Genomic DNA, 23,670 nt, shown 5'->3' with positions numbered 1-23,670 from the left:
TTGACAGCTAGTCGTGAAAACATTTTTCTTGCATCAAGAGTTCTGGTGATCTGCATTATGTGATATCCCCAGTTAAATATGTAGAATGTTGTTTTGGTGTAGGTTCATTCATCAATATGAGCATAGATTTCTCAAAAAAGAGAACTAGTCAACTTGGCTCGTGTACGCAGACCTTACCTACCTCATGAAGGTAGAGAATCTGTTTCTGAAAGACCGGCGGTGTTTCTCTTCTATATCCACACAATAAACAGAAGTATATTTCTCTTTTCATTTTTGTACATTCGCAGTCTATACACAAACATTCAGTTTATTTATTTTTCATCACATAACCAATACAAATCAATACACCCTTTTACTCTCAGCTACATTCACTGAGAATAAAGTAGGAAAATCATGACAACATAAAACCCAAAAAATGAAAACAATCAAAACAAAACAAATACAAACAAGTCAATCAACTCTTTATCAGAATCCCAACAGTATAGATGATCCAACAAAAGCTGCAGCAGAGCCAATAAAGCTCATGACGATCGACGAAGCACCATTCTTAGGAGGAGAAGGAGGTGATGATTCTTGAGAAGGAGCTGGAGTTGGGTTGGTCTCACCTGAGTCAGATGGTGGTGATGGTGCCTCCTCACCAGACGGAGCCGGAGACGGAGGAACTTCATCTACTGATGGAGAAGGAGGAGGAGAAGAAGCTGTTTGGTTGTGGTGACTTCTATCAGCCATGACTACAAGGTACAACTTTTCATTCTTGACACAGTTGTCATGAACACCACTAATGAAGTAGTATGGACCAGAGTGGTTAAACTTAACCACACTGTGTCCATCACTATACTTCTCAATAGGAGAAGCAGTGTTGCAATTGTCAAAATCTGCCTTGTTTACAAGAAGCACTGAGTCTTTATCAGCAGAGTAGTGAAAAGCTGCCAAATAAAAGGTATCACAAGTCAGAATCAAATTAAACTTATACATTGTCTAGAGTGAGGTGAAACCACGATCTAGAGTTAGTGGATTCTAAACGAATAAGAGAATATATCCTTATTAATATAGGTTTAATCGAACCCTATATTTTTTTACATGAAAGATTGAATCGTCATGAATCATGAACTTCAATTATAGTGAGTATACTGGTAGAGCTTTAAGATTGAACCATCATGAATCATGGATTTGCCTCTTAGAGTTCTTTTTGTATGTTTATGTAGTTTGAGCCAAAAGTAATGTATTAAAATGAATTCGTAGGACCGTATTAGATCCACCTCTGACTCAGAGAGATCAATTTTGAAAATAGGACGATAATAAGAGGCACTCCCTAAACAAATATGTGATCTTTTCACAAATAGTCAATCAGATTTACTGTTTATTTTTTTGAGTTAGTATAGATAGACTAATATAAAGGTCAAAATTGAAATGAATATATAAACTTACATAAAGTGTCACCAATTTGGAATCTACTGCTCTCAGCCCATTGATTGTAATTATTAGCATTGGTATCCATAGGGACACTCCAATCTCCAGAGCCTCCAATTTTAAACTCATAACAACAGGCATTTTGTAACAACATCAAAATATTGACCAAGCCCAAAATATAAAAAACTTTTCTATTTGATCTTGAACTTGCTATTTGAGCCATTGGAAAAAAATAAATAAAGAACACAAAAAATAAAATAAAATAAATGTTAGATGAAATGAAAACTATATGGTTGATGAGAATATAGAATGAAAATGTGGGATATTTGTAGGTGCAAATTTGGATGAACTTTACAAGCTGTGGCAGTGAAGCTTTTGTTTCTTTTAGTTATTCTTATTCACCTTTAGATTTCTTAACTACTATGACAAAGCATAAAGCCAAAGAGAGGAATTGTTGTTTTTGAGTACTTTTTAGAAACTTATTTTTGGGATTATTCTTTTCTTCAACATTATCAAGAATTTTCAAGTCTTGTGTGTTGAGTTGAGGAATCCTTTTCCTTTTTCTTTGTTTTTTTCTGTCTGGTATTCGTATTGAGGTCCTGATTAATCTGGATTCATGCAATGTAAAATCTATATAAAGGAGAAATACAAGTTTTTTAATATTCAGGATTCAAATTCAAGACTTTCTGATTACAAGTGAAAGTTTTTTTCTTTCTAGTATTTATATTGAGGTTTTGATTAATCTGAATTAATACCGCATAAAATCCATTTAAAAGAAAAACACTCATTAGTAGGTTTTTCAATTCAAACTTGAGATTTCTGATTAGAAGTGAAGGAATTTTTTTTTATCTTTTGTTTTTCTGTCTATTTGTATTGAGGTTTCGATTAATCTGAATTCATGTCGTGTAAAATCCATCTAAAGGAAAAGCATCCGTTAGCGAGATTTTTCATATTCATGATTTAAATTCAAGATTTCTGTTTAAAAATGAAGGAATCTTATTCATTCCAACACAAACGATGAATCTACGAAAATCACACGTCTCTTTTATCATAAAATTTTACACAAAAGTGGAAAAAGAAGGTGGAGTATATAGGTAAACGGAGTATTTTTGTGATAAAAGGTTGTGTTAGGTATTAAGAGTAATAGAGAAACTAATATTTTGAACAACGAAAAGGAAAATATTAACTTAAGCTTGTATATCAAATGTTGACTGCTACATATAGTTGACCAAAAGTCCTAATGATTTTGGACCAAATGTGTGGTGGACTATTTCAAACCCTAGTTCCAATCACAAAAATAACGCTTACTAATCATTTATTTTTATCGTACTTTTAAGGAACATTTACTATTATGAAATCCTAGTTTCAATCACAAAAATAACGCTTACTAATCATTTATTTTTATCGTACTTTTAAGGAACATTTACTATTATGAAATCCTAGTTTCAATCACAAAAATAACGCTTACTAATCATTTATTTTTATCGTACTTTTAAGGAACATTTACTATTATGAAATCCTAGTTTCAATCACAAAAATAACGCTTACTAATCATTTATTTTTATCGTACTTTTAAGGAACATTTACTATTATGAAATCCTAGTTTCAATCACAAAAATAACGCTTACTAATCATTTATTTTTATCGTACTTTTAAGGAACATTTACTATTATGAAATCCTAGTTTCAATCACAAAAATAACGCTTACTAATCATTTATTTTTATCGTACTTTTAAGGAACATTTACTATTATGAAATCCTAGTTTCAATCACAAAAATAACGCTTACTAATCATTTATTTTTATCGTACTTTTAAGGAACATTTACTATTATGAAATCCTAGTTTCAATCACAAAAATAACGCTTACTAATCATTTATTTTTATCGTACTTTTAAGGAACATTTACTATTATGAAATCCTAGTTTCAATCACAAAAATAACGCTTACTAATCATTTATTTTTATCGTACTTTTAAGGAACATTTACTATTATGAAATCCTAGTTTCAATCACAAAAATAACGCTTACTAATCATTTATTTTTATCGTACTTTTAAGGAACATTTACTATTATGAAATCCTAGTTTCAATCACAAAAATAACGCTTACTAATCATTTATTTTTATCGTACTTTTAAGGAACATTTACTATTATGAAATCCTAGTTTCAATCACAAAAATAACGCTTACTAATCATTTATTTTTATCGTACTTTTAAGGAACATTCACTATTATGAAATTCGATTACAAAAGTTGAAAATGCCTATTCATAATTTTTTTCCTTTCAAACATTGTCTCGAAGCCTTAGTATAAAACTGAGTCAACTTGAAACTCGACTCTTAACTCATTTGGATTGGCCGGATTTTGATTTGTGTTTGGTTTGATCCATCTTGATGTGAGTGAAATTTGATTAAAATTCAATAGAATGAAGATTATACTTAAAATCAAGTTAAATAACAAATCTTATTTGTACAAATCAACAAATTGAAATTTCATCAAAATTCTATTAGATTGAGCTCGATTAGAAAAAACTAACACACTCAAGTCATGTAATAATTACTTTAAAATTAGTAAATTACATCTATTAAGCTCAACTATTAATGTGTCAATTTAATAATTGACACAAAATCTTAATGATTTATGACCAAAAATATGGTTGACCATTTCTAAACTTACCAAGTCAAATGAACAAATCCACGACACTATTATTTTCTGCAAAAAAACATCAACATTTCCAACACACGCGCCGCCGTCAGCGCGTCAAAAAATGTCTCAATAAACAAATAGCCTTCTGATTTTCCACTTTTTTCTCGCTGGATCCCACGTCTTCCTCGCTAGCTCTGAGAGTGAAAATGTCACCGCCAATACTCAAAACTGTAAAACACCCTACTTTCCAAAAAAAGAAAAAAAAAAGTTTAGCCAAGCATATGTAAATTAGGAAAAAGATCACTTTTTTATGTTGATTTTTGTGTGTTTCTTGAATTTCTGTCAAATGGGTAGCTAGGAAAACAAGTTTTATGATCTGGGGTTGTCCCATTTTTGTTTTTCTTGTTGAAAATCTGATCTGGGTTCTTGAGCTGCAGCTGTTGGGTTTCAAAGATTTGTTTTTTTTTGTTTGGTTTGAGGAGTTTTCAAGAATGTGGAGGGACCCTGGAGCTCCTGCTGATTCTTTCTACCAGGTTCGCCCTGAATGTACAAATGTTCCCAAAACAAGATTCAGAATCAAGGTTAGTTTTTTTCAATTTTGTATGGTAATTGGTAAGGGGTATTGTATTACATTTTGTATTTTTTGAATAGATTTTTGGTATGAGCTTATATGAAAAAGTTGGGATTCTAACTTGATTGGGATTGAGGCGTAGTTCTTGTTGTGTGTTAGAAGCTTTTCTGGGAAAACTAGTGATGTGAATGAATGAGGTAGTCTATTGTCTTATGTTGTGGGATGTATTGACATGATTGAAAAGATCATGTGTTTTATTGAGATGAAGATGTTTAGCTGTCAGACCTTATACTTGGGTTCTAAATTGGGATCATCAACTGCAATTGGCATCAGCCAAATCAAATGATCGGCGGCTGCCAATGTCTCTCATGGTAACAAAAATGTAGAACCAAATATCTATTGGAAGTAATAAAGACTTCATAGTAGAACATAGATGTTTTGGTTGCGGTTTGCTCCTCAGAATTTGATAGTGGCACAAAGCCTTATTGTTTGAAACTTTTTTCGGTTTGCATTCCAATTTTAGTAGTTGGGACTGGAACTTGGTCCAAGATTACCTGGTTTTAAGTTGGGGAAGGTGGATGTTCACCTGAATTTCCTTTTACATGTTTCATAAATTGTACCTGCAGATTAAACTACACTTTCCGTCCCAATTTAAGTGTCTTAGTTTGGTTAGGCACACAGTTTAAGAAAAAAGAGAGACTTTTGAATTTTGTGGTCTTAAATTAAAGATTTGTATAGTCTTTTAAATCTTGTGGTTTTAAACTTGTCGTGTAGAATATTGGAATTGGAAATCTCGCTAAATATAGAAAGAGACACTCTTTTTGGGACAAACCAAAATGGGAAGTAAGACACTTAAATTGGGACGGAGGGAGTATATGTTATCCTGTTCCTTCAATCTGGACAAATAATCTTTACTCTTAGACTCTTCTCACTCTTTAACCTAGCAAATCAGTAAATTCAATTGGATGACATTTCCGGGTTTTAAACTCATGAGGCTGGTGTGCAACATTTAATGAGTAACTCTGCATGATGATTAGCACAGAACATATCTCCCTCTTTGTTCCATAACGCGTGTGGCACATGTGGTGTGAACTAGTTTGAGCTGTATCTTAAGTCTGAACTATGGGGATCTAGTGTAGAGTATATACAAGTCCTCACTTGTGTCACATCTGATGCGTGCAGGCCTTGGATGATGTGCCTTTTTATCGTGAAAAGAATTGAATTTTTCATTTATCTGTTTACCATCACAAATAAGAATTCAAAAACACTATCTACGTTATCAATCTTATAATAACGTTCAGAAGTAGTTCTTACATTTCCCTTGAATAAGTTGAACTCCTTACTAAAAATCCCCTATCTCCTGTATCTGTGTTGCCGGATATATATTATCTATTGATCTACTTATTCAGGCTGGGAAAACCTTAAGTGCAAGGAAATGGCGTGCTGCATTTACATCAGAAGGTTATCTTGACATTGGCAAAACACTGAGTCGAGTTTATCGTGGGGTAAGTTTGACTTATTGATGTCAAAGTTTTTAAAGGATTACGATACTCTTTTCAGTTTTTGTGGTACTGATTCAATGAATATCCATTACACATAAATTCCTGAAAAGATGATTAGCATAGAAGTCTGCTAACCATCAAATTTCTATGACATAATAGGGGATTCATCCATCAATGAGAGGTGAAGTTTGGGAATTTTTATTGGGTTGTTATGATCCAAAGAGCACATTTGAAGAACGAGAGCACATACGACAACGGAGGAGGTAGTTTACTTTCTTTATTGCCTAAGTTTGGAAAACATATATAGCACTTGAATTTTTCCATTTTACAACACTTGATAATTGCAAGTTCATCACTTGACTTCAGTAGGGTAGCATGGTATTTTATTTTATTTATACTGTTGGAGGTGACCTGAAAATTGTTTTCAGCTGAAAACGGCTCCATATAGGATCATCGGTGACAGAATTAAAAAACCAGTAGCTCATCAAAATGGTTTAAACTCTGTACGTAGACGTTACCAAATTTGACAAGTTCATTACAGCTAGGAGATTGTTATTCATCATAAGAATACACACTGCTACCTCATCACTACTAATGGCAAGAGAAATGTTTGGGAATGAGGCTTAGTTGATCATCGTTCATTGATATAATTTGGCTCAAATTATCTTCACATGTAAAATGAGGATAATTTTACCATTCCTGAGTATAAACTAACACTGATCCATAAGCAATTTCCATACCCTATTGTTGACCTGGATTTCTGTTGTGTACGCTCAGGGTCCAGTATGCTGTTCTGAAAGAAGAATGCCGCACGATGTTTCCCATGATTGGAAGTGGTAGTTTTATTACTGCCCCTGTAATTACGGAAAACGGTGACCCTATTGTAGATCCTATTACTCTCCAAGAGGCACAAGCAGCAAAAGAATTAAATTCAGGTGGTCAACAAAACAGTAATCCTAGATGTGAAATGGTAAAGGAGCATGACAAAAGAATAATCCAGTGGAAACTCTCATTACACCAGATAGGTTGGTTATCTATATAGATTGCATGTACTTGCTAAACAACAACTTGTTGTAATGTGTTAAAGAATGACAAAAGTCCCACATCGGTGGTTAATGAGATGGGTGGACCCTTTATAGGGCTTGGGCAATCCTTCTCCCTTTGAGCTAGCTTTTGGGGTGTGAGTTAGGTCCAAGACCTAATTTAACATGGTATCAGAGCAGGGCCGGCCCGTCTCACCCGATGTTGGGGCCCCCAAAAAATCAAAATTGCCCACGCACCAGATGCTAAGTACTGGGCGTGAGGTGGGGTGTTAAAGAATGACAAAAGTCCCACATCGTTGGTTAATGAGATGGGTGGACTCTTTATAGGGCTTGGGCAATCTTTCTCCCTTTGAGCTAGCTTTTGGGGTGTGAGTTAGGCCCAAGACCTAATTTAACATAATGTTTTCTTTCTCTAAAAAGTGTTTACCTAGTGCCTACCGACATATTTCTGTTGGCAAATCAAGTACTCCCTCCATTGCAATTTATGTGACACTTTTTCCATTTTAGTCATTCCCGAAAAGAATGACATGTTCCATATTTAGTAACAACCATTTCAATCTTCATATTTTACTCTTAATGAAATGATTTATAGCCACAAATTTTCTATGACTTATTTGAAATGACAAGTTTCAAAAGTCTACCCTTTTCTCTTAAACTCCATGCCTAGTCAAACACTTTCACATAAATTGGGATGGAGGGAGTAGTAATTTAACTTTGGATGTACCACATGTTTATCCGGCACTCTTCAAAATCACTTGTTGGTACTCTTTCTCTTCAGGTTGTTTATCTAGTAACCATTCAGTCTGGTTTATGTGTTTATGCTAGGACTCGATGTTGTTCGGACCGACAGGACACTTGTCTTTTATGAGAAACAGGAGAATCTATCCAAGCTTTGGGATATTCTGTCTGTTTATGCTTGGTTTGACAAAGATATCAATTATTGTCAAGGTGGGTTGTCATATTATCTTCTTGATATGAAATTGTGTACATTATAGCTTCTCTTTGATCCGATAACTGACCATTATGGTCCGGCCCTTCCTTGGAAATCGTGCATAGCAGGAGTTTTGTTCACCATACTGCCTTAATTATTTTTTTAGCTTCTCTTTATCCGGTCAAATGCATACATATTTGTTGATAAACTATTTTAAAAAGGTGATACCTTTTTCCATAGCACTTGTATGTGATATCATTAGCATTATCTATATCGAGTTATCAGTGCATAGAATCAAAAGACTTACCAACTAATCAAAAGAGAAAGGGAAAAACAAAGGTACAAAAGAAACAACATTCCTTCCATTTTCTTTGTCAATGCATTAGAATCTCCTTATGTTATTTTGTTTCTGCAGTTGTTTATCCTGTTTCTCTATTGAATATTAAGCTCTTGACAATGCTGAGCAGGAATGAGCGATCTCTGTTCTCCCATGATTCTTCTTCTTGATGATGAAGCCGATGCATTTTGGTGCTTTGAACGCCTAATGAGGAGACTGGTATATATTAACATTTCTTTGCTCTTATACAAATTGTTTCATCATTCTAATGTTGTAAATCATATTTTTGAAATGCCTTAGCTTCTCATAATTCAATCAGCAATAGATATTGTCGGCATTGTATTGTACTGTACGATTAGGACAATTCCGTCCCCCTTTCCAGTTGAAGGGAAGTATTATTATGAGATTAGGAAATTAATCATGAATCAAATAGAAGAAGAATTTCCCTTTCCTTATTAAGGAATAATGTTGTACTTCAATAGCTATATTTTCGATTTGCAGCTTCAATTATTGGTGTTACTGTATGGATTATGCTTTTTGCAGTTCTAGTGACTAATATCAAGTGTTGTGTGAAATTTTAAAGAGAGGAAATTTCAGATGCACCGAGAGGTCTGTCGGAGTAGAGGCTCAGCTGAGTAATCTAGCTTCAGTAACACAAGTTATTGATCCTAAACTTCATCACCACTTGGGTATTTTATGATCTTTCCCCTTTAATACATACATACCAAGTCCAGTAAACAAACTATTTATCGTCTTATTTCTTCGTGAAATGAACTCACAGAGACATTAGGTGGAGGTGATTACCTATTTGCTATCCGTATGCTCATGGTTTTGTTCCGTCGAGAATTCTCTTTTGCTGATTCATTATATCTTTGGGAGGTAGGATTTCTCTCCTGAATACTTACTTTTCTTAGTCTCTAAATTTTGAACTTCTCGGTCATCGCCTTTTTGCAACAGATGATGTGGGCCTTGGAATACGATCCCGACTTGTTTCTTATGTATGAAGACCCTGACTTAGCTGCTGCAAAATCTGAAGGATCTAAAGGAAGAACAAAATCGACACGCCAGTGTGGGAAATTTGAGAGAGAAAATCTGAAAAATCGAAGCAAAGGTGCTGAAGCTCCCCTCCCAATTTCCGTTTTCCTAGTAGCCAGTGTCCTTAAAGACAAGAGCACAAAGTTGCTTACAGAAGCTAAAGGACTAGACGACGTTGTTCAGGTTGGTTTCAAAAGTACATGAAGTTAAACATTATTTTGATCTCCAAGTTCCAACTCAAATAGTAAGAAAAATCTTTCGAATCGTATTGTAATAATATATTTGAACTATAACAGATACTGAATGACATGACCGGGAGCCTGGACGCGAAAAAGGCTTGCACTAGTGCAATGAAACTTCACAAGAAATATCTTAAAAAGGTAATGTACATCTAACTCAGGTGCAACATTACAAGTACTACTCTCTCTGATCCTAATAACACGTTCCAATAATACTTGTCGTTTTAGAAAATCAAAATGATATCCTTGCTACTCAAATAGGTTGTGAATTTCACTTTCTAATGATGATGGCTTAAAACAGGCAGCCAATGCCAACAGGTAACAAAACACAAAAGCCAAAGCAAGCACGCTACGCAATTCAATAAGCCATGGAGCTAATGTAAAATGAAGTTTGTGATGGTATTTCCCCAGTTCAATGTTGAAACAATATTGCTACAGGGTAAGAATGCTATCGCGATTTTCGATATTAATTCAGATATTTTTGGCTATGTTGAGGAAGAGTTACTGTTTTCGAATACATTACTATGGCTTGATTTTGTTGAAGCCAATGTAAATTTCCATTTGTCATCCACCACCTCCAATTTGGGAGTATTTTTGTATACTAAGACACTCTTCAATAGGTTGTAACAACATAACACATTTTCTTTTGTAGTTTCATATTGGAAAACATTTCCTTAGTACCAAACACAACTTTAAGAGCGACCATTTATTCAACATAAAGCTTACACTAGCTATAGCTAGACGGACAAAACGCGATAAGAGGGGTTGCTCAGATGGTAAACAAGCTTTACACACGATGGTGTTTATTATTATTATACTAAACGCACTAGTTTTAGTACTCGTGAACTTTTATACGTACTGATCAGAAGTAGCATTCAGTAGGCTCGATGTTGCAGGCGCGGGGGAGGGACCGAGCTCTTTGTGACATGAGCTCAGGCTCCCGCGTCACCATCATTTTAAGTGCCGGACAGCGGCATTTAGTGTCAATGTTCCTCAATTCTTGGCAGCATTGTTGGAGATGTTCCTGTTGGTTGCGCATTTCATGGTCGTCTTTCGTCACCATGCTTAGCTCCTTTCTTGAAAGGAGCATCCTGCAATAATCAGTGACGTACACAGAATTTTTTTTAAGTTATATCGTGTAATTAGTGACGTCTTATTCGTCACTCTATGTTACACTAAAATTCAGAGTACTATGATGGTTAAAATATTTAAATGTCATTATGTCAATGTCAATTAGAATAGGGAAAAAGGACAAATATATCCCTAAATTATCGTAAATGGTATGCAGATACCCTCCGTCATACTTTAGGGACATTGGTGCCCCTGTCGTCCAAAAACTAGAGCATATACCCTTTATACAAAGGGACATACACGTGTCATAATCTTATCCACCGACCCGACATCGGATCGATGGATAAGGTTGCGCCACGTGTTCCTATTTAGTCTTCCATTAGAGTGAAGGGCATATACACTCTAGTTTTTGAATGGCAGGGGTACCAATGTCCCAAAAGTATGACGGAGGATATTTGCATACCATTTAAGGGGTATATTTGTCCTTTTTCCTATTAGAATATAGAAACTACATAAAACAAATTTAGTAGTAGAAGGTACAATAATTGAGGATTTAAAATATTTAGAAGATATATGAAAAAACAGATTTAAAGAGAAACCTTTGACTTTCTAAATATATGGAGTAGTAATAATGTGGAACACAATAATTTTTTGACCACATGTCGTAGAGGGGACGGGGATTATTTTAAGACGTTATTTTCTGTCTCAAATTTTTAGTTACATTGTATTATTTTTCAATTAGTGTACTCAGACTGATTATATAGTGTGTAATATATACTCTATATTATTAATTTGACAATTTTTTTAAAACCTGCAGTGGTTGAGCCTGTGCGTCTGGATCTGCTCTTGGCAACTTTGTGGATTTTCGATATCATCCTCCTCCGTCACGGCAACCGTGACGGAGAACTTGTTGGCATTTGCAAATGCCAAACAAACATAACAGAAGAGCAGCAACAAGTGAAATCTTCCCCATGACAACAATATAATTAATCAGATGTGTTAAAATTTTGCAAGTGCTTGTGATGGTGAAGTAGTCGATTTTAAAGGTCTATTTATAACTGATTGAATGGTTTGCATGTTAAATACGTGTTGCATCACTGCAAATTATGTAGATGAAAAAATAAAAGTTATCATCACAAGAAAAAGTAATTAAACGTGGGTGGTTTTTACCTTCCGTGTGTCAATTTTAACATGCAAATGCTGCCGAAAAAGTTCTTTGTTTGTGCTAAGAATTTCTGCGTCCGAAAATAGAAATGGTCCTTCCTTCATAAGTTAGGTTTTGGCCTTTTGGGGTTAAAATAGACTCAAGATCCATCTTTACATGGTATTAGAGTTAGACCTATCATAATTATTTGTTTACTGATATTGGATTCCCATTTTATTGTGTCCACACTCCCATTAACGATTTATCGATGTTGGGCCCCATATTATGGTGTCTACGCTCCAGTTAAGGAGGAGTTAACTATTTTTCGATGTTGGGCCTCCATATTATAATGTTCACGCTTCATTTAACGAGGTATGAGCGTGTGTAAGAGTGTTAAGAAATTATAGTGTTCAAGCTCCAATTAACAAGGATTTAACGATTTACCGACGTAGGGCCTCTATATTATAGTGTTCACGTTTCAGTTAACGAGGTCTGAATGTGCGGCAGAGTGTTAAGAAAATATAGTGTTCACGCTTGAGTTAATGAGGTCTGGGTGCACGAAGGAGTGTTAAGAAATTATAGTGTTCACACTTTAGTTAACGAGGTCCGATTGTACGATGAAATGTTAAGAATTCCCACATCAGAAAAGGGATGATAATTTGATCTTCTTATATAAATTTGGACAATCCTCCCCTTATAAGCTAGTTTTTGAGTTGAGTTAGGCTCAAAATCTATCTTTAACGATAAATTCGCAAATAGTTAAAATGCCCATGAGCATTGAGACTAAAATTAATTAACAAGCATATAAAACAAGTCTCTTTCATTTCCCATAAGATATAACCAAATCAACTCTGGCTTTATTACCATACATACACACGATGGTGTGTTCTTTATTATAGTACTTTGAACGTAATTTTTATACTGATCGAACTTCTATATCAATTAAAAGCTACATTGAGTGGGTTGAATGTTACACATACGCGGAATATAACGAGCTTTCCCTAACATGCGTTGCGCCTCTTCGCCTTGTCTACCGCAATCCTGCATCACCATTTTCTTAAGCGCTGGGCATCGGCATTGAGTGTCCATGTTCTTCAATTCCTGGCAACATTGTTGGAGATGCTCTTGGGCTTGGTTGATCTCATGATCGTCATCTGTTACCATGCTCAACTCGTCGTTAAAGTGTTGGTGGCTTCTTGAAATGTACATCCTGAAATCAGTAACGTACGTAGAATTTTATATTAACGTGTGGAAATTTGACTTATTGTTATGAATGGACTTTTAAGAAAATTTGAGTCGATATTATAACTAAGTTATATGTTTGTGTGAAGGCGTTATTATGTGTCATTGGTCTATTTTGTAAAACGTGGTATAAATTTTAAAATGTAACTTATATATTTATAAACTACGTAAAAAATACTATAAGTCATAATAATTGATAACTCAAAATATTTAATAGATATATGAAAATTTACAACAAAAAATGGACTTGTTTGAATCTCAAAATTCAAAATGTGTCACATAAATTGAGACAAAGGAAGTAGCGTTGTTTGGTCGAATTTAATAGTATGTAAATGTATTCATTTCCTCTGCATAGAGAGGCTAGACTATATTAGTAACAAGCAAACCTTGTATGTGTATCTCCAAGCATTTTGGAGATAAATACCAATTAGAGGGCCTGAGACGACCCAGAAAGCACTTGATCATATCATGATCTGATTTGTAAGCCTACTTGGGTCTTGAGTAAGTATTTACTTGTAAGAACGGAATTCTTTGTTTTGTAATGGATAGTTGCAACTCCATAAAAAAGAATTCAGTCAAATTTTTCTTATATTGAACCATTCCTATATCATATATGTGTATGTGTAAATACCGGTACCATATAGAATTTTTTTTAAAGTAATGTGACTTCTTATTTTGGGCTTGCTTGGAAGGTTCCAAATTTAGGTGTAAATATTTGGTAATTACTTTGTTAGTATAGAATCAGGTGTAATTGAGGGAAGGATTATACTCTCTAATTTTCAAGGGAAGCAAAAAATTGGTGGTTATTACAAAAGCCAAAGGTAATTACTATAATCAGTATAAAATTAAGTGTAATTGAGGGGGCAATATACTCTACGAGCAAGAAGTTGTTGGTTATTACAAAGTACAATTATTACAACTATATCTTCTTCTTTTGTTTTTAATATTTCTTACTCATACATTAATTAGTAACATTAATTGCAGTACTTACGGAAAAAAGTACTTTTCAAAAGAAACAATTTATATTTATATTTAGCTAATCAATTTGATAACATTTATGAGCAACACTGATATATGACCCAAATTTCTAAAAGCTTATTTTTCAAAAAAGCACTTTAACTTCTTTAAAAACTTTTTTTTTTTAACTTTTGAAAACAACGTTTACGTATAGTTAAGTAATTTTTACCTGCAGTGGTTAAGTTTCTAACTCTAAATTTGCTCTTGACAACTTTGTGGATTGTCAATATCGTCCTCCGTCACGGCGTGTTAGCATTTGCAAATGCTAACAAGCACAACAGAAGAACAGCAACAAGTGAAATCCTCCCCCTGGCTAATTATTTTTGGTAATTAATTGCAATTTGCAAATGCTTGTGATGGTGAAATTAGTGGATTTTTAGGGTGTATTTATAGCTGATTGGATGGTTTGCATGTTAAGTACGTGTTGAGTGAAAGGCTAATTAGGTAGATGAAAAAAATTAATTAATGTCAATCATCAAAAGAATAAGTAATTAAACGTGGCTGGCTGTAACCTTCCGTGTGTCAATTTTAACATGCAAATGATGCCGAAAAAGCTCTTTGTTCGGATTCGCAATCAATAAGGGTGGAGTTATAGTATCAGGTACGCGTTCAGATAAATTTAATAATAATTTATATTTATATTAGTGAATATGTATAAATATTTAATTACAAACGTGTAATAACTATAACGAGCTATATGTTTAATGATAAGTTTAGAAATTCATAATGTAAATTTGGATTCGCGCTGAAAAGTTCCATATTGCAGGGTAAGCTCTCCCTAACAAAGGTTAGTTCGTACATGTACTTATACAAATTCAATAAATACGTAGAAATATTTATTCCGCTTTTGTTTAGCAATGCTTTTGCAAATTGATTTTATTTTAATTTTTTGTAAAATTAATGTTCTAAAATAATATAAATTGAGACTCGACTTAAAAAAAGTTGAATTTTTTTACTTGGGCTATATATTACCATATACTGTATTATTGTTTACTAGGCTATATATTACTATATACTATTGTTTGTTATTAATAATGAAATTAGTGATGGATAAAATTTCATAGCTAAATAGTAAAAATCTCATGCTAATTCTATTTATCTACAGATTAATAATAAATTATAAGAAAATTCAATTAGTTATTTAAGAGCTAGCTATTTAACTACTAATTAGCTGGGAATTACTGACAAATTCCATAGCTAATTCCGTGTTTTCGAATAATGATAATATAATCAAACTCTAAAGCCTATCATCCACCTTTTGAACTTCTTTTAAAACTTGAGTCACACAAATTAACTAGCTATATCTCATCACCCAAAGTTCATTAATAAACATGAAAAAAGGAGGACTTTTCATTTGAGTATAAATTTAAAGAGATATAAACAAAGCTATGATCATACAACATTTTTTTTCTTTCTTTCTTCATTTTGCTGACAACTTGATTACATTACTCTTCAACTTCAAAGCTCAATGTAATGGTACCTTGTAATAATATTGTCACGACCCGATTTCTCAAGTCATGATGGCACCTACTATAACCCACCAGCAGGTAAGCCAACCCGTAACCCGGAACAACAAGTAATGGGTCTAAGGGTAGAAACTAAACAAGAGTAGACAAATAACAATATAAACAGGCGAAAGCAAACCAAAAACATATATACAAATAAAGATTACTCCCAGAACCTTGAAGTCACTAGTACAGAGCTACTAACAAAATGAGTACAAGTCCCAAAAGTGGACAACAGAGACTGGACTGTCTCGAAAGGTAAAAGACAAGTCTATATACACAGATAGAGACTGAAATAGTACAAGACGCCGTGTGCTCACTCCCGTCTCCGGATCAAACTGCTCCAAGCTCGATCAACGCTGGCTACTAGTGCCCGGACCTGCATCACGAAATAGATGCAGAGCGTAGCATGAGTACCAAAACCACAGGTACCCAGTAGGCATCATAGGCCGACTGAACTTGAAAAGTAAAGGCAATATGAAAAGAAGGAATAATACAAACCGAGGGTCAAGAACTAAATATAACTAACAATGGAATGCACACGAGTGTACAAAGAACTAACTAAAGTAATCTATAAGCTAACTACACCTAATTGGGCCCCCATAAGCCCAGAAGGTACACTCGTGCGCAAGTTAAATAAAAACCCGAACGGACCCCCATAAGCCCGACGAGTACACAGAATAACTATAACTAAAGAGAATTGCATAAAAGAACCCAAGAACGAAGAACATCGAACCAGAACCTCAACCCTAATTAGTAGAATCTGACAACACTGAGGCCGGACCTCGAACCGGATGCTCAGCAGAAGTACCCAAGTAACCAATCACAAGTATCAAGTATAAGAGGCCGGAACTCTAACCGGATGCTCTATATAAGTATCTGGGCAATAGAGGCCGGACCTTAAACCGGATGCTCTATAAATGTGCCAATGTAGCTGCTGAAAGAGTCCCAATTGATCCATACTCATAAATATCCGTGGAACGCCGTCCACACATAGCCAATCAATGAAAGTCCTTGGAACTAAATCGAAAATCAAATTAAAATCGCGAAGTAGAACTAGTGTCGCCGATGTAACTCGTGAAGCCGTAACATCGAGGAAAATAAGGATAACTATAGTCGGAGAGAGAGTATCGCCTAACTAAGGCCCAAACTATCAGACTCAAGTCTGCTACACCAGTTTACAGGGATCTAAGCCGACTGAGCGACGTCGGGGTAAAACTAAGGCCTATTGGATCCGAATCATGTATTTCTAAGGCAAGCCCTAGTCAAACCTAAACTAAGGCCCAACATGCTTCAAATAAACAGTAATTAAACATGCAAGCACTCTACATAGCGAGGAGGGTCCGTTAATAACACAAATCATGCTCACAGTTACCCGATAATTCCTGAAATAGGCCGAAAACATGATTCTTAACACCTACGCAGGATTTATATAACTACCCAACCCAATTCCTAACTAATCAACATGCATTCACATTCTCGAGCTCAATCTAAGAGAGGGAAAACCATAGCCTACCTGTAGGCCGATGACACGCTCCAAAATCACTCCTTCGGAGCTTTCCCTTTCCGAACGTCCTCAAAACGCTGCCCCGCTATCAAAAATAGAGTCACAACGTTAATACGGTCGTTTAGACACCAAAATCACAATAAACGGAGACTGGTCAATTTTGGAGTCAAAACGAGAATCGTGGGACCCGCACAGGAAATTTCGAAATTAATCCCAAAAGTGGGTCCTAACCAGTTCCCCCAGCTCATGTCCCCAAATGGGACACAATTCGGGGCTCGGAAACAACACAATATCAACATGCAACTAAAACCCAAATTTTCTCAAAAAATAGAAATGGGACAGCAGCAAATTCAGCGTATTTACCAAAAACGGGCGATCTACAGTAAAATCTGACAACACCAAAATGTTCTCCTTGAAAAACCACTTAAGATAGCCTCAAAAATCACCAAAATCGGATCTAAAATGGCTAAAGAAAACAAGTCTACAAAAATTTCCAAAATCAAGCTCACAAAAAGAGGTCTGGCAGCAGGTATTTTTACGAAAATTACCTCAAACGGGGACTCCAAATCACTATCCGAGCTCACCAACACGTTGTCCTCGAAAAATCTCACAACTTTGCCTTTTGGATCGCCCAAATCGGTTGAGAGATGAGAGAGTTATGAGGGTTTGAAATTTGAGAAAGTTAGCTGATTTTTCTGCATTTTATTGCAGATTTTCTGCAACTTTTCCCAAAAACTAAAAACTTCGACGGGGTGCTCCGAACTCGTTCGGAACCCCGTGCACGCAAACGAGATATGTAACCATACCAAATTCGACATTCCAGACTCAACGGCGTAGTCGAAATTTTCATCAGAGGTCATTTCGATAAAAAGTGGGTCCCACTTCCAAAAGCCCTTTAAGTCAAAACTCACAAAAGGGCTCGGAAAGATAATCGAAAAACCTCCAGACACAAAAGAAGGGTCAATCTAGACCAAACTCGACATTCCGGAGCTAACCACGCTGACGGAATTCTCATCCGAGCGCGTTTACTCAAAATGTTGACCAAAGTCAACCTTATGTCAAATTTCAAAGGCTAAAACGCCTAATCGCACCGACTCACACTGAAAACCTCGGGAGTCATGTCGACCACGCTACTAGCCTAAAATGACCCTTTCGGAGCTGATGAAATCGTCAGAATTGGGTTCCGATGTCATCTTCTTGAACTTTTGATCGAAAATGATCGTTCAAGGTTCATAAGCTCCAAAACACAAAAACTCACACCAGGACCAAACGAACGACCAGGTGACCGAACTATCAGTCCCAGCAAGTCATAAATGACTTGGGGTCGCTATAGGAACGCTCTAAACGATGCACAGAAGGCAAGACACAGAAATGACCAAGAGGGTCATTACAAATATATATAGAAATGTGACCATTTTAAAAATGTGCCACGTAAAATGGGATAGTGCAGAGTAGTATAAGGTAGTGCACCACAAAGTACATTAAAGAAAGAGTTTAAGTTATATATATCGTCAGGTTGAGTGATGATCAGTGTAACCAATCCGTCAAAAGAAGGAAAGTTAAGAGAGCAAGCAAAACTGCTGGTAAAACACCAAATTTGGATTTGAATGCTGCAGTGTTTTTAGGAAACTCTAGTGGAAGCACGCATTCTTCACCATTGAAGAACACCTTAGAAGGGAATCCATCGCCACCATCGATGTTAATATGTGGTGTATTCTTCTTCAAAAATGAAATAATTGATTGTTGTTTTCCAGGTACTCTTGGATCCTTATTAGGATTAGTCCCATTAACCTCTCCTACCAAGAATTTCAAACCAGGTAAACCTTGCATAAATATGGTGTTGCTCTTTTCTTTAGGTAACTTTGTACCGTTAAACGAGTACACGTTTTCATAGCCATTAGCTACATCTTTCTTCATTTGGATCGCGAAAAACCAGTTTTCAAACGCGTTATTTCCCCAGTTAAAGAGTGTTATACGCACAGTCCATCCTGTCTTGTGGTTTGAGGAGTTTTCAAGAATGTGGAGGGACCCTGGAGCTCCTGCTGATTCTTTCTACCAGGTTCGCCCTGAATGTACAAGTGTTCCAAAAACAAGATTCAGAATCAAGGTGAGTTTTTTCAATTTGTATGGAAAGGGGTATTGTATTACATTTTGAATAGATTTTTGGTATGAGCTTATATGAAGAAGTTGGGATTCTAACTTGTTTGGGACTGAGGCGTAGTTGTTGTTTTATGTTTAGAAGCTTTTCTAGGAAAACTAGTGATGCGAATGAATGAGGTAGTCTATTGTCTTGTGCTGTGGGAAGAATTGAGATGATTGAAAAGATCATGTGTTTTAATGAGATGGAAGATGTTTAGCTGTCAGACCTTATACTTGGGTTCTAAATGGGGATCATCAACTGCAATTAGCATCAGCCAAATCAAATGATCGGCGGCTGCCAATGTCTCTTGTGGTAACAAAAATGTAGAACCAAATATCTATTGGAAGTAATAAAGACTTCATAGTAGAACATAAATGTTTTGCTTGCGGTTTGCTCCTCAGAATTTGATAGTGGCATAAAGCCTTATTGTTTGAAACATTTTTCGGTTTGCATTCGGATTTTAGTAGTTGGGACTGGAACTTGGTCCAAGATTACCTGGTTTTAAGTTGGGGGAAGGTGGATGTTCACCTGAATTTCCTTTTACATGTTTCATAAGCTGTACTTGCAGATTAAACTACACTTCCCGTCCCAATTTAAGTGTCTTAGTTTGACTAGGCACGAAGTTCAAGAAATGAAGAGAGACTTTTGAATTTTGTGGTCTTAAATTAAAGATTTGTATAGTCCTTTAAATCTTGTGGTCTTAAACTTGTTCCGTAGAATATTGGAATTGGAAAACTTGCTAAATATAGAAAGAGACGCTCTTTTTGGGACAAACCAAAATGGGAAGTAAGACACTTAAATTGGGATGGAGGGAGTATATGTTTTCCTGTTCCTTCAATTTGTACAAATAATCTTTTACTCTTAGACTCTTCTCGCTCTTTACCTGGCGAATCAGTAAATTCAATTGGATGACATTTCCGGGTTTTAAACTCATGAGGCTGGTGTGCAACATTTAATGAGTAACTCTGCATGATGATTAGCACAGAACATATCTCCCTATTTGTTCCATAATGCGCGTGACACATGTGGTGTGAACTAGTTTGAACTGTATCTTAAGTCGGAACTATGTGAATCTTAGTGTAGAGTATATACAAGTCCTCACTTGTGTCACATCTGATGTCGGGAAGCTGGATGAGCATTTTAAACGGCCGCCTTTTTATCATGAAAAGAATTGAATTTTTCATTTATCTGCTTACCATCACAAATAAGAATTCAAAAACACTATCTACGTTATCAATCTTATAATAACATTCAGAAGTAGTTCTGACATTTCCCTTGAATAAGTTGAACTCCTTACTATAAATCCCCTCTCTCCTGTATCTGTGTTGCCGGATATATATTATCTATTGATCTATTTATTCAGGCTGGGAAAACCTTAAGTGCAAGGAAATGGCGTGCTGCATTTACATCAGAAGGTTATCTTGACATTGGCAAAACACTGAGTCAAATTTATCGTGGGGTAAGTTTGACTTATTGATGTCAATGTTTTTGCAGGATTACATGATATATGATCCTGAAGCTTCTATTCTACAGTTTTAACTCTTTTCAGTTTTTGTTTTACTGATTCAATGAATATACATTACTCATAAATTCCTGAAAAGATCATTAGCATAGAAGTCTACTAACAATCAAATTTCTATGACATTATAGGGGATTAGAGGTGAAGTTTGGGTATTTTTATGGGGTTGTTATGATCCAAAGAGCACAGTTGAAGAACGAGAGCACATATGACAACGGAGGAGGTAATTTACTTTCTTTATTGCCTTGAGTTTGGAAAATGTATATAGCACTTGAATTTTTCCATTTTACAACACTTAATAATTGCAAGTTCATCACTTGACTTCAATAGGGTAGCATGGTATTTTATTTTATTTATACTGTTGGAGGTGACCTGAAAATTGTTTTCAGCTGAAAACGGCTCCATATAGGATCATTGGTGACAGAATTAAAAAACCAGTAGCTCATCAAAATGGTTTAAACTATGTACGTAGACGTTACCAAATCTGACAAGTTCATTACAGCTAGGAGATTGTTATTCATCATAAGAATACACATTGCTACCTCATCACTACTAACGGCAAGAGAAATGTTTGGGAATGAGGCTTAGTTGATCATCGTTCATTGATATAATTTGGCTCAAATTATCTTCACATGTAAAATGAGGATAATTTTACCATTCCTGAGTATAAACTAACACTGATCCATAAGCAATTTCCATACCCTATTGTTGACCTGGATTTCTGTTGTGTATGCTCAGGGTCCAGTATGCTGTACTGAAAGAAGAATGCTGCACGACGTTTCCCATGATTGGAAGTGGTGGTTTTATTAATGCACTTGTAATTACTGAAAACGGTGACCCTATAGTAGATCCTATTACTCTCCAAGAGGCACAAGCAGCAAAAGAATTAAATTCAGGTGGTCAACAAAACAGTAATCCTGGATGTGAAATGGTAAAGGAGCATGACAAAAGAATAATCCAGTGGAAACTTTCATTACACCAGATAGGTTGGTTATCTATATAGATTGTATGTATTTGCTCAAAAATTCAACAACTTGTTGTAATGTATTCTCTCTCTAAAAAGTGTTTACCTAGTACCTACCGACATTTTTCTGTTAGCAAATCAAGTACACCCTCCATCCCAATTTATGTGACAGTCTTTCCTTTTTAGTCATTCCCATCACAGGTAAAAAAAAATTACATGCCATCAAATGCTGAAGAAGAAGCTAGCATAGTTAACAACACATCACAAGTAAAGACTCGAGAACTAGTAGAGATAGCTCTCCCCTGAATTTCGATTCTAATAACCCATGGAAGATCAAGAAATAGATTACCCCTCAAGTTCTACATCAAGTAAATCTGGTGATTTTATATTCTTCCACACTGATACTTGGACAAAGCCAAACAATTGGTGAACGGGGCCATGAAGGGTGTTTTAACAAAAATGGCATGTACATTAGATTCACACACCAAAAATGAATATGAAATCAAACAGTAAAAGAAAACATGAACCTATTTCCCATCTCGGGATCCCCACACGATCCTAGACAAGTAAAAGAATTCTTTTTCGAGGGAATCATCTCCATCCTTTATTGTAGAATTCTTGAAACTTTCTTCAAGGAAATTGATTCTTTCCGCAATATAGTCCCTGGACACTTCCAACTTTGGATATGAACGTTGTACATACAGTAGATGTTTATCAACTGATGGATTTTGGTTAGATATCTTTGTATCACACAAAGATATGAGTATAACCAAATCTAGCGGAAAATTATCTTCTTGGTTTTCATGTACTCCTCCAGATTCTTGATTTTCATGTTTGACTCCAGAATCTTGATTTACAGCTTTTTGTTCAGAATTCGGATAATTGACGTTCTCTCCCGAACCAACATTCTGCCCCTCTTTTTCTTCATCGTTTCTAATACTTTCTTCAATGGTTTCTTCCAATTCATCACCTCCCTGTTTTTCATCTGTTTTTCGTTCAATTCTTCTATAAGTTCTATGCATGCCATCTGCATGCTGCTTGGCAGTTGCATCGTAACTTTCCTTACTTTTTCTAAAAGCATCTTCCCGGTCCCTCGATAGCTTTACCCAGCCGGCATAAGACAAGGTAGATACACCAAAAACGACCCCCCTGGAAACGAATTCCGACAATTGGTATGCTACCTGGTCACTAGTTATCCCTGTTATCTTTTTAGAAAAGATTTCAGGGGTATAAGAACAAACCCTTTGTTTGATATCAATGAATTCTGGCCTCTGTAGAAAGAATCTGTGGTTACAAACACATTACAGGTTAAAAACAAGAAGAAGAAATAAAAAAAAAATACCTCACTGAGATTAGAGCATCTTCGTTTCAAGTAAGGAAAGATCATCTGCTTGATTTGATTCGCTCCAATTGATTGCAGCTTTTTCATTACCGAACTGTTAACTTGCAAGTTCGACATTTTTAAATGGCTTTTGAAGTTTTTTTTTTTTTTTGGAAGAATGGAAACAGAGAAAGGGAACTGTGAAGATAGCTAACTGTTATATAGTAATAACTGTATACGGTTATTCTTTCCCGCGCGAAATTTATTAAGTTTAATAATTAAAAAAAAAAGGAAAAAAAAAGTTTATAAAAAGAAATTCATTTTTTCATTAAGTAACTTTCACATAGAGGTGTGCATTCGGTTTTTCGGTTTGTTTTTATACTAGTCGGTTTGGGTTTTTCGGTTTTTGGTTTTGAAGAAGTGTAACCCAATCCAAATCAAAATAAATTTGGTTCGGTTTGGTTTTTCTCTTTTTGGTTTGGGTTTTTTCGGTTCTGTTAATCGGTTATGTCAATAATTAGAAACATA

At 35.3% G+C, this 23,670-nt stretch overlaps 3 protein-coding genes and 1 long non-coding RNA gene across 5 annotated transcripts; 1 reads left to right on the top strand and 3 right to left on the bottom strand.

Moving 5' to 3' along the window:
• Positions 1 to 289: 289 nt before the first annotated feature.
• LOC102605851 (early nodulin-like protein 3) lies at positions 290 to 1,677 on the bottom strand. The gene is made up of 2 exons (XM_006365976.1): positions 1,429 to 1,677; positions 290 to 926 (listed from the first exon to the last, which is right to left on the bottom strand). The coding sequence occupies exons 1-2, from the start codon at positions 1,631 to 1,633 to the stop codon at positions 466 to 468; spliced, it is 666 nt and encodes a 221-aa protein (XP_006366038.1). The 5' UTR covers positions 1,634 to 1,677; the 3' UTR covers positions 290 to 465.
• A 2,412-nt stretch (positions 1,678 to 4,089) lies between these two features.
• On the top strand, positions 4,090 to 10,459 carry LOC102605290 (GTPase-activating protein GYP7-like). 2 transcript variants are annotated; one of them, XM_006365975.2, is made up of 11 exons: positions 4,090 to 4,635; positions 6,035 to 6,130; positions 6,287 to 6,390; positions 6,905 to 7,152; positions 7,996 to 8,118; positions 8,569 to 8,657; positions 9,022 to 9,127; positions 9,220 to 9,317; positions 9,396 to 9,656; positions 9,770 to 9,853; positions 9,974 to 10,459. In XM_006365975.2, the coding sequence occupies exons 1-11, from the start codon at positions 4,426 to 4,428 to the stop codon at positions 9,992 to 9,994; spliced, it is 1,440 nt and encodes a 479-aa protein (XP_006366037.1). In that variant the 5' UTR covers positions 4,090 to 4,425; the 3' UTR covers positions 9,995 to 10,459. The 2 variants fall into 2 exon arrangements, with proteins under 2 accessions (XP_006366037.1, XP_006366036.1); XM_006365974.2 differs by having other exon boundaries at positions 4,091 to 4,635; positions 10,014 to 10,452.
• Positions 10,460 to 10,574: 115 nt separating this feature from the next.
• On the bottom strand, positions 10,575 to 13,091 carry LOC107058681 (2S seed storage protein-like). The gene is made up of 3 exons (XM_015304696.1): positions 12,934 to 13,091; positions 11,595 to 11,747; positions 10,575 to 10,803 (listed from the first exon to the last, which is right to left on the bottom strand). Exons 1-3 carry the CDS (start codon positions 13,089 to 13,091, stop codon positions 10,575 to 10,577), a joined length of 540 nt encoding a protein of 179 aa, XP_015160182.1.
• A 2,831-nt stretch (positions 13,092 to 15,922) lies between these two features.
• LOC107058684 (uncharacterized) lies at positions 15,923 to 17,782 on the bottom strand. The gene is made up of 3 exons (XR_001472226.1): positions 17,747 to 17,782; positions 17,208 to 17,283; positions 15,923 to 16,070 (listed from the first exon to the last, which is right to left on the bottom strand). It is a non-coding gene; the product is annotated as an uncharacterized lncRNA (long non-coding RNA).
• Positions 17,783 to 23,670: the final 5,888 nt, after the last annotated feature.

The sequence above is a fragment of the Solanum tuberosum genome, unplaced genomic scaffold, assembly GCF_000226075.1.
Source record: "Solanum tuberosum cultivar DM 1-3 516 R44 unplaced genomic scaffold, SolTub_3.0 scf00591, whole genome shotgun sequence".
Lineage (NCBI taxonomy): Eukaryota > Viridiplantae > Streptophyta > Magnoliopsida > Solanales > Solanaceae > Solanum > Solanum tuberosum.
Note: the sequence above shows the minus strand (reverse complement) of the source record. Positions and strands in the feature narration are given on the sequence as shown.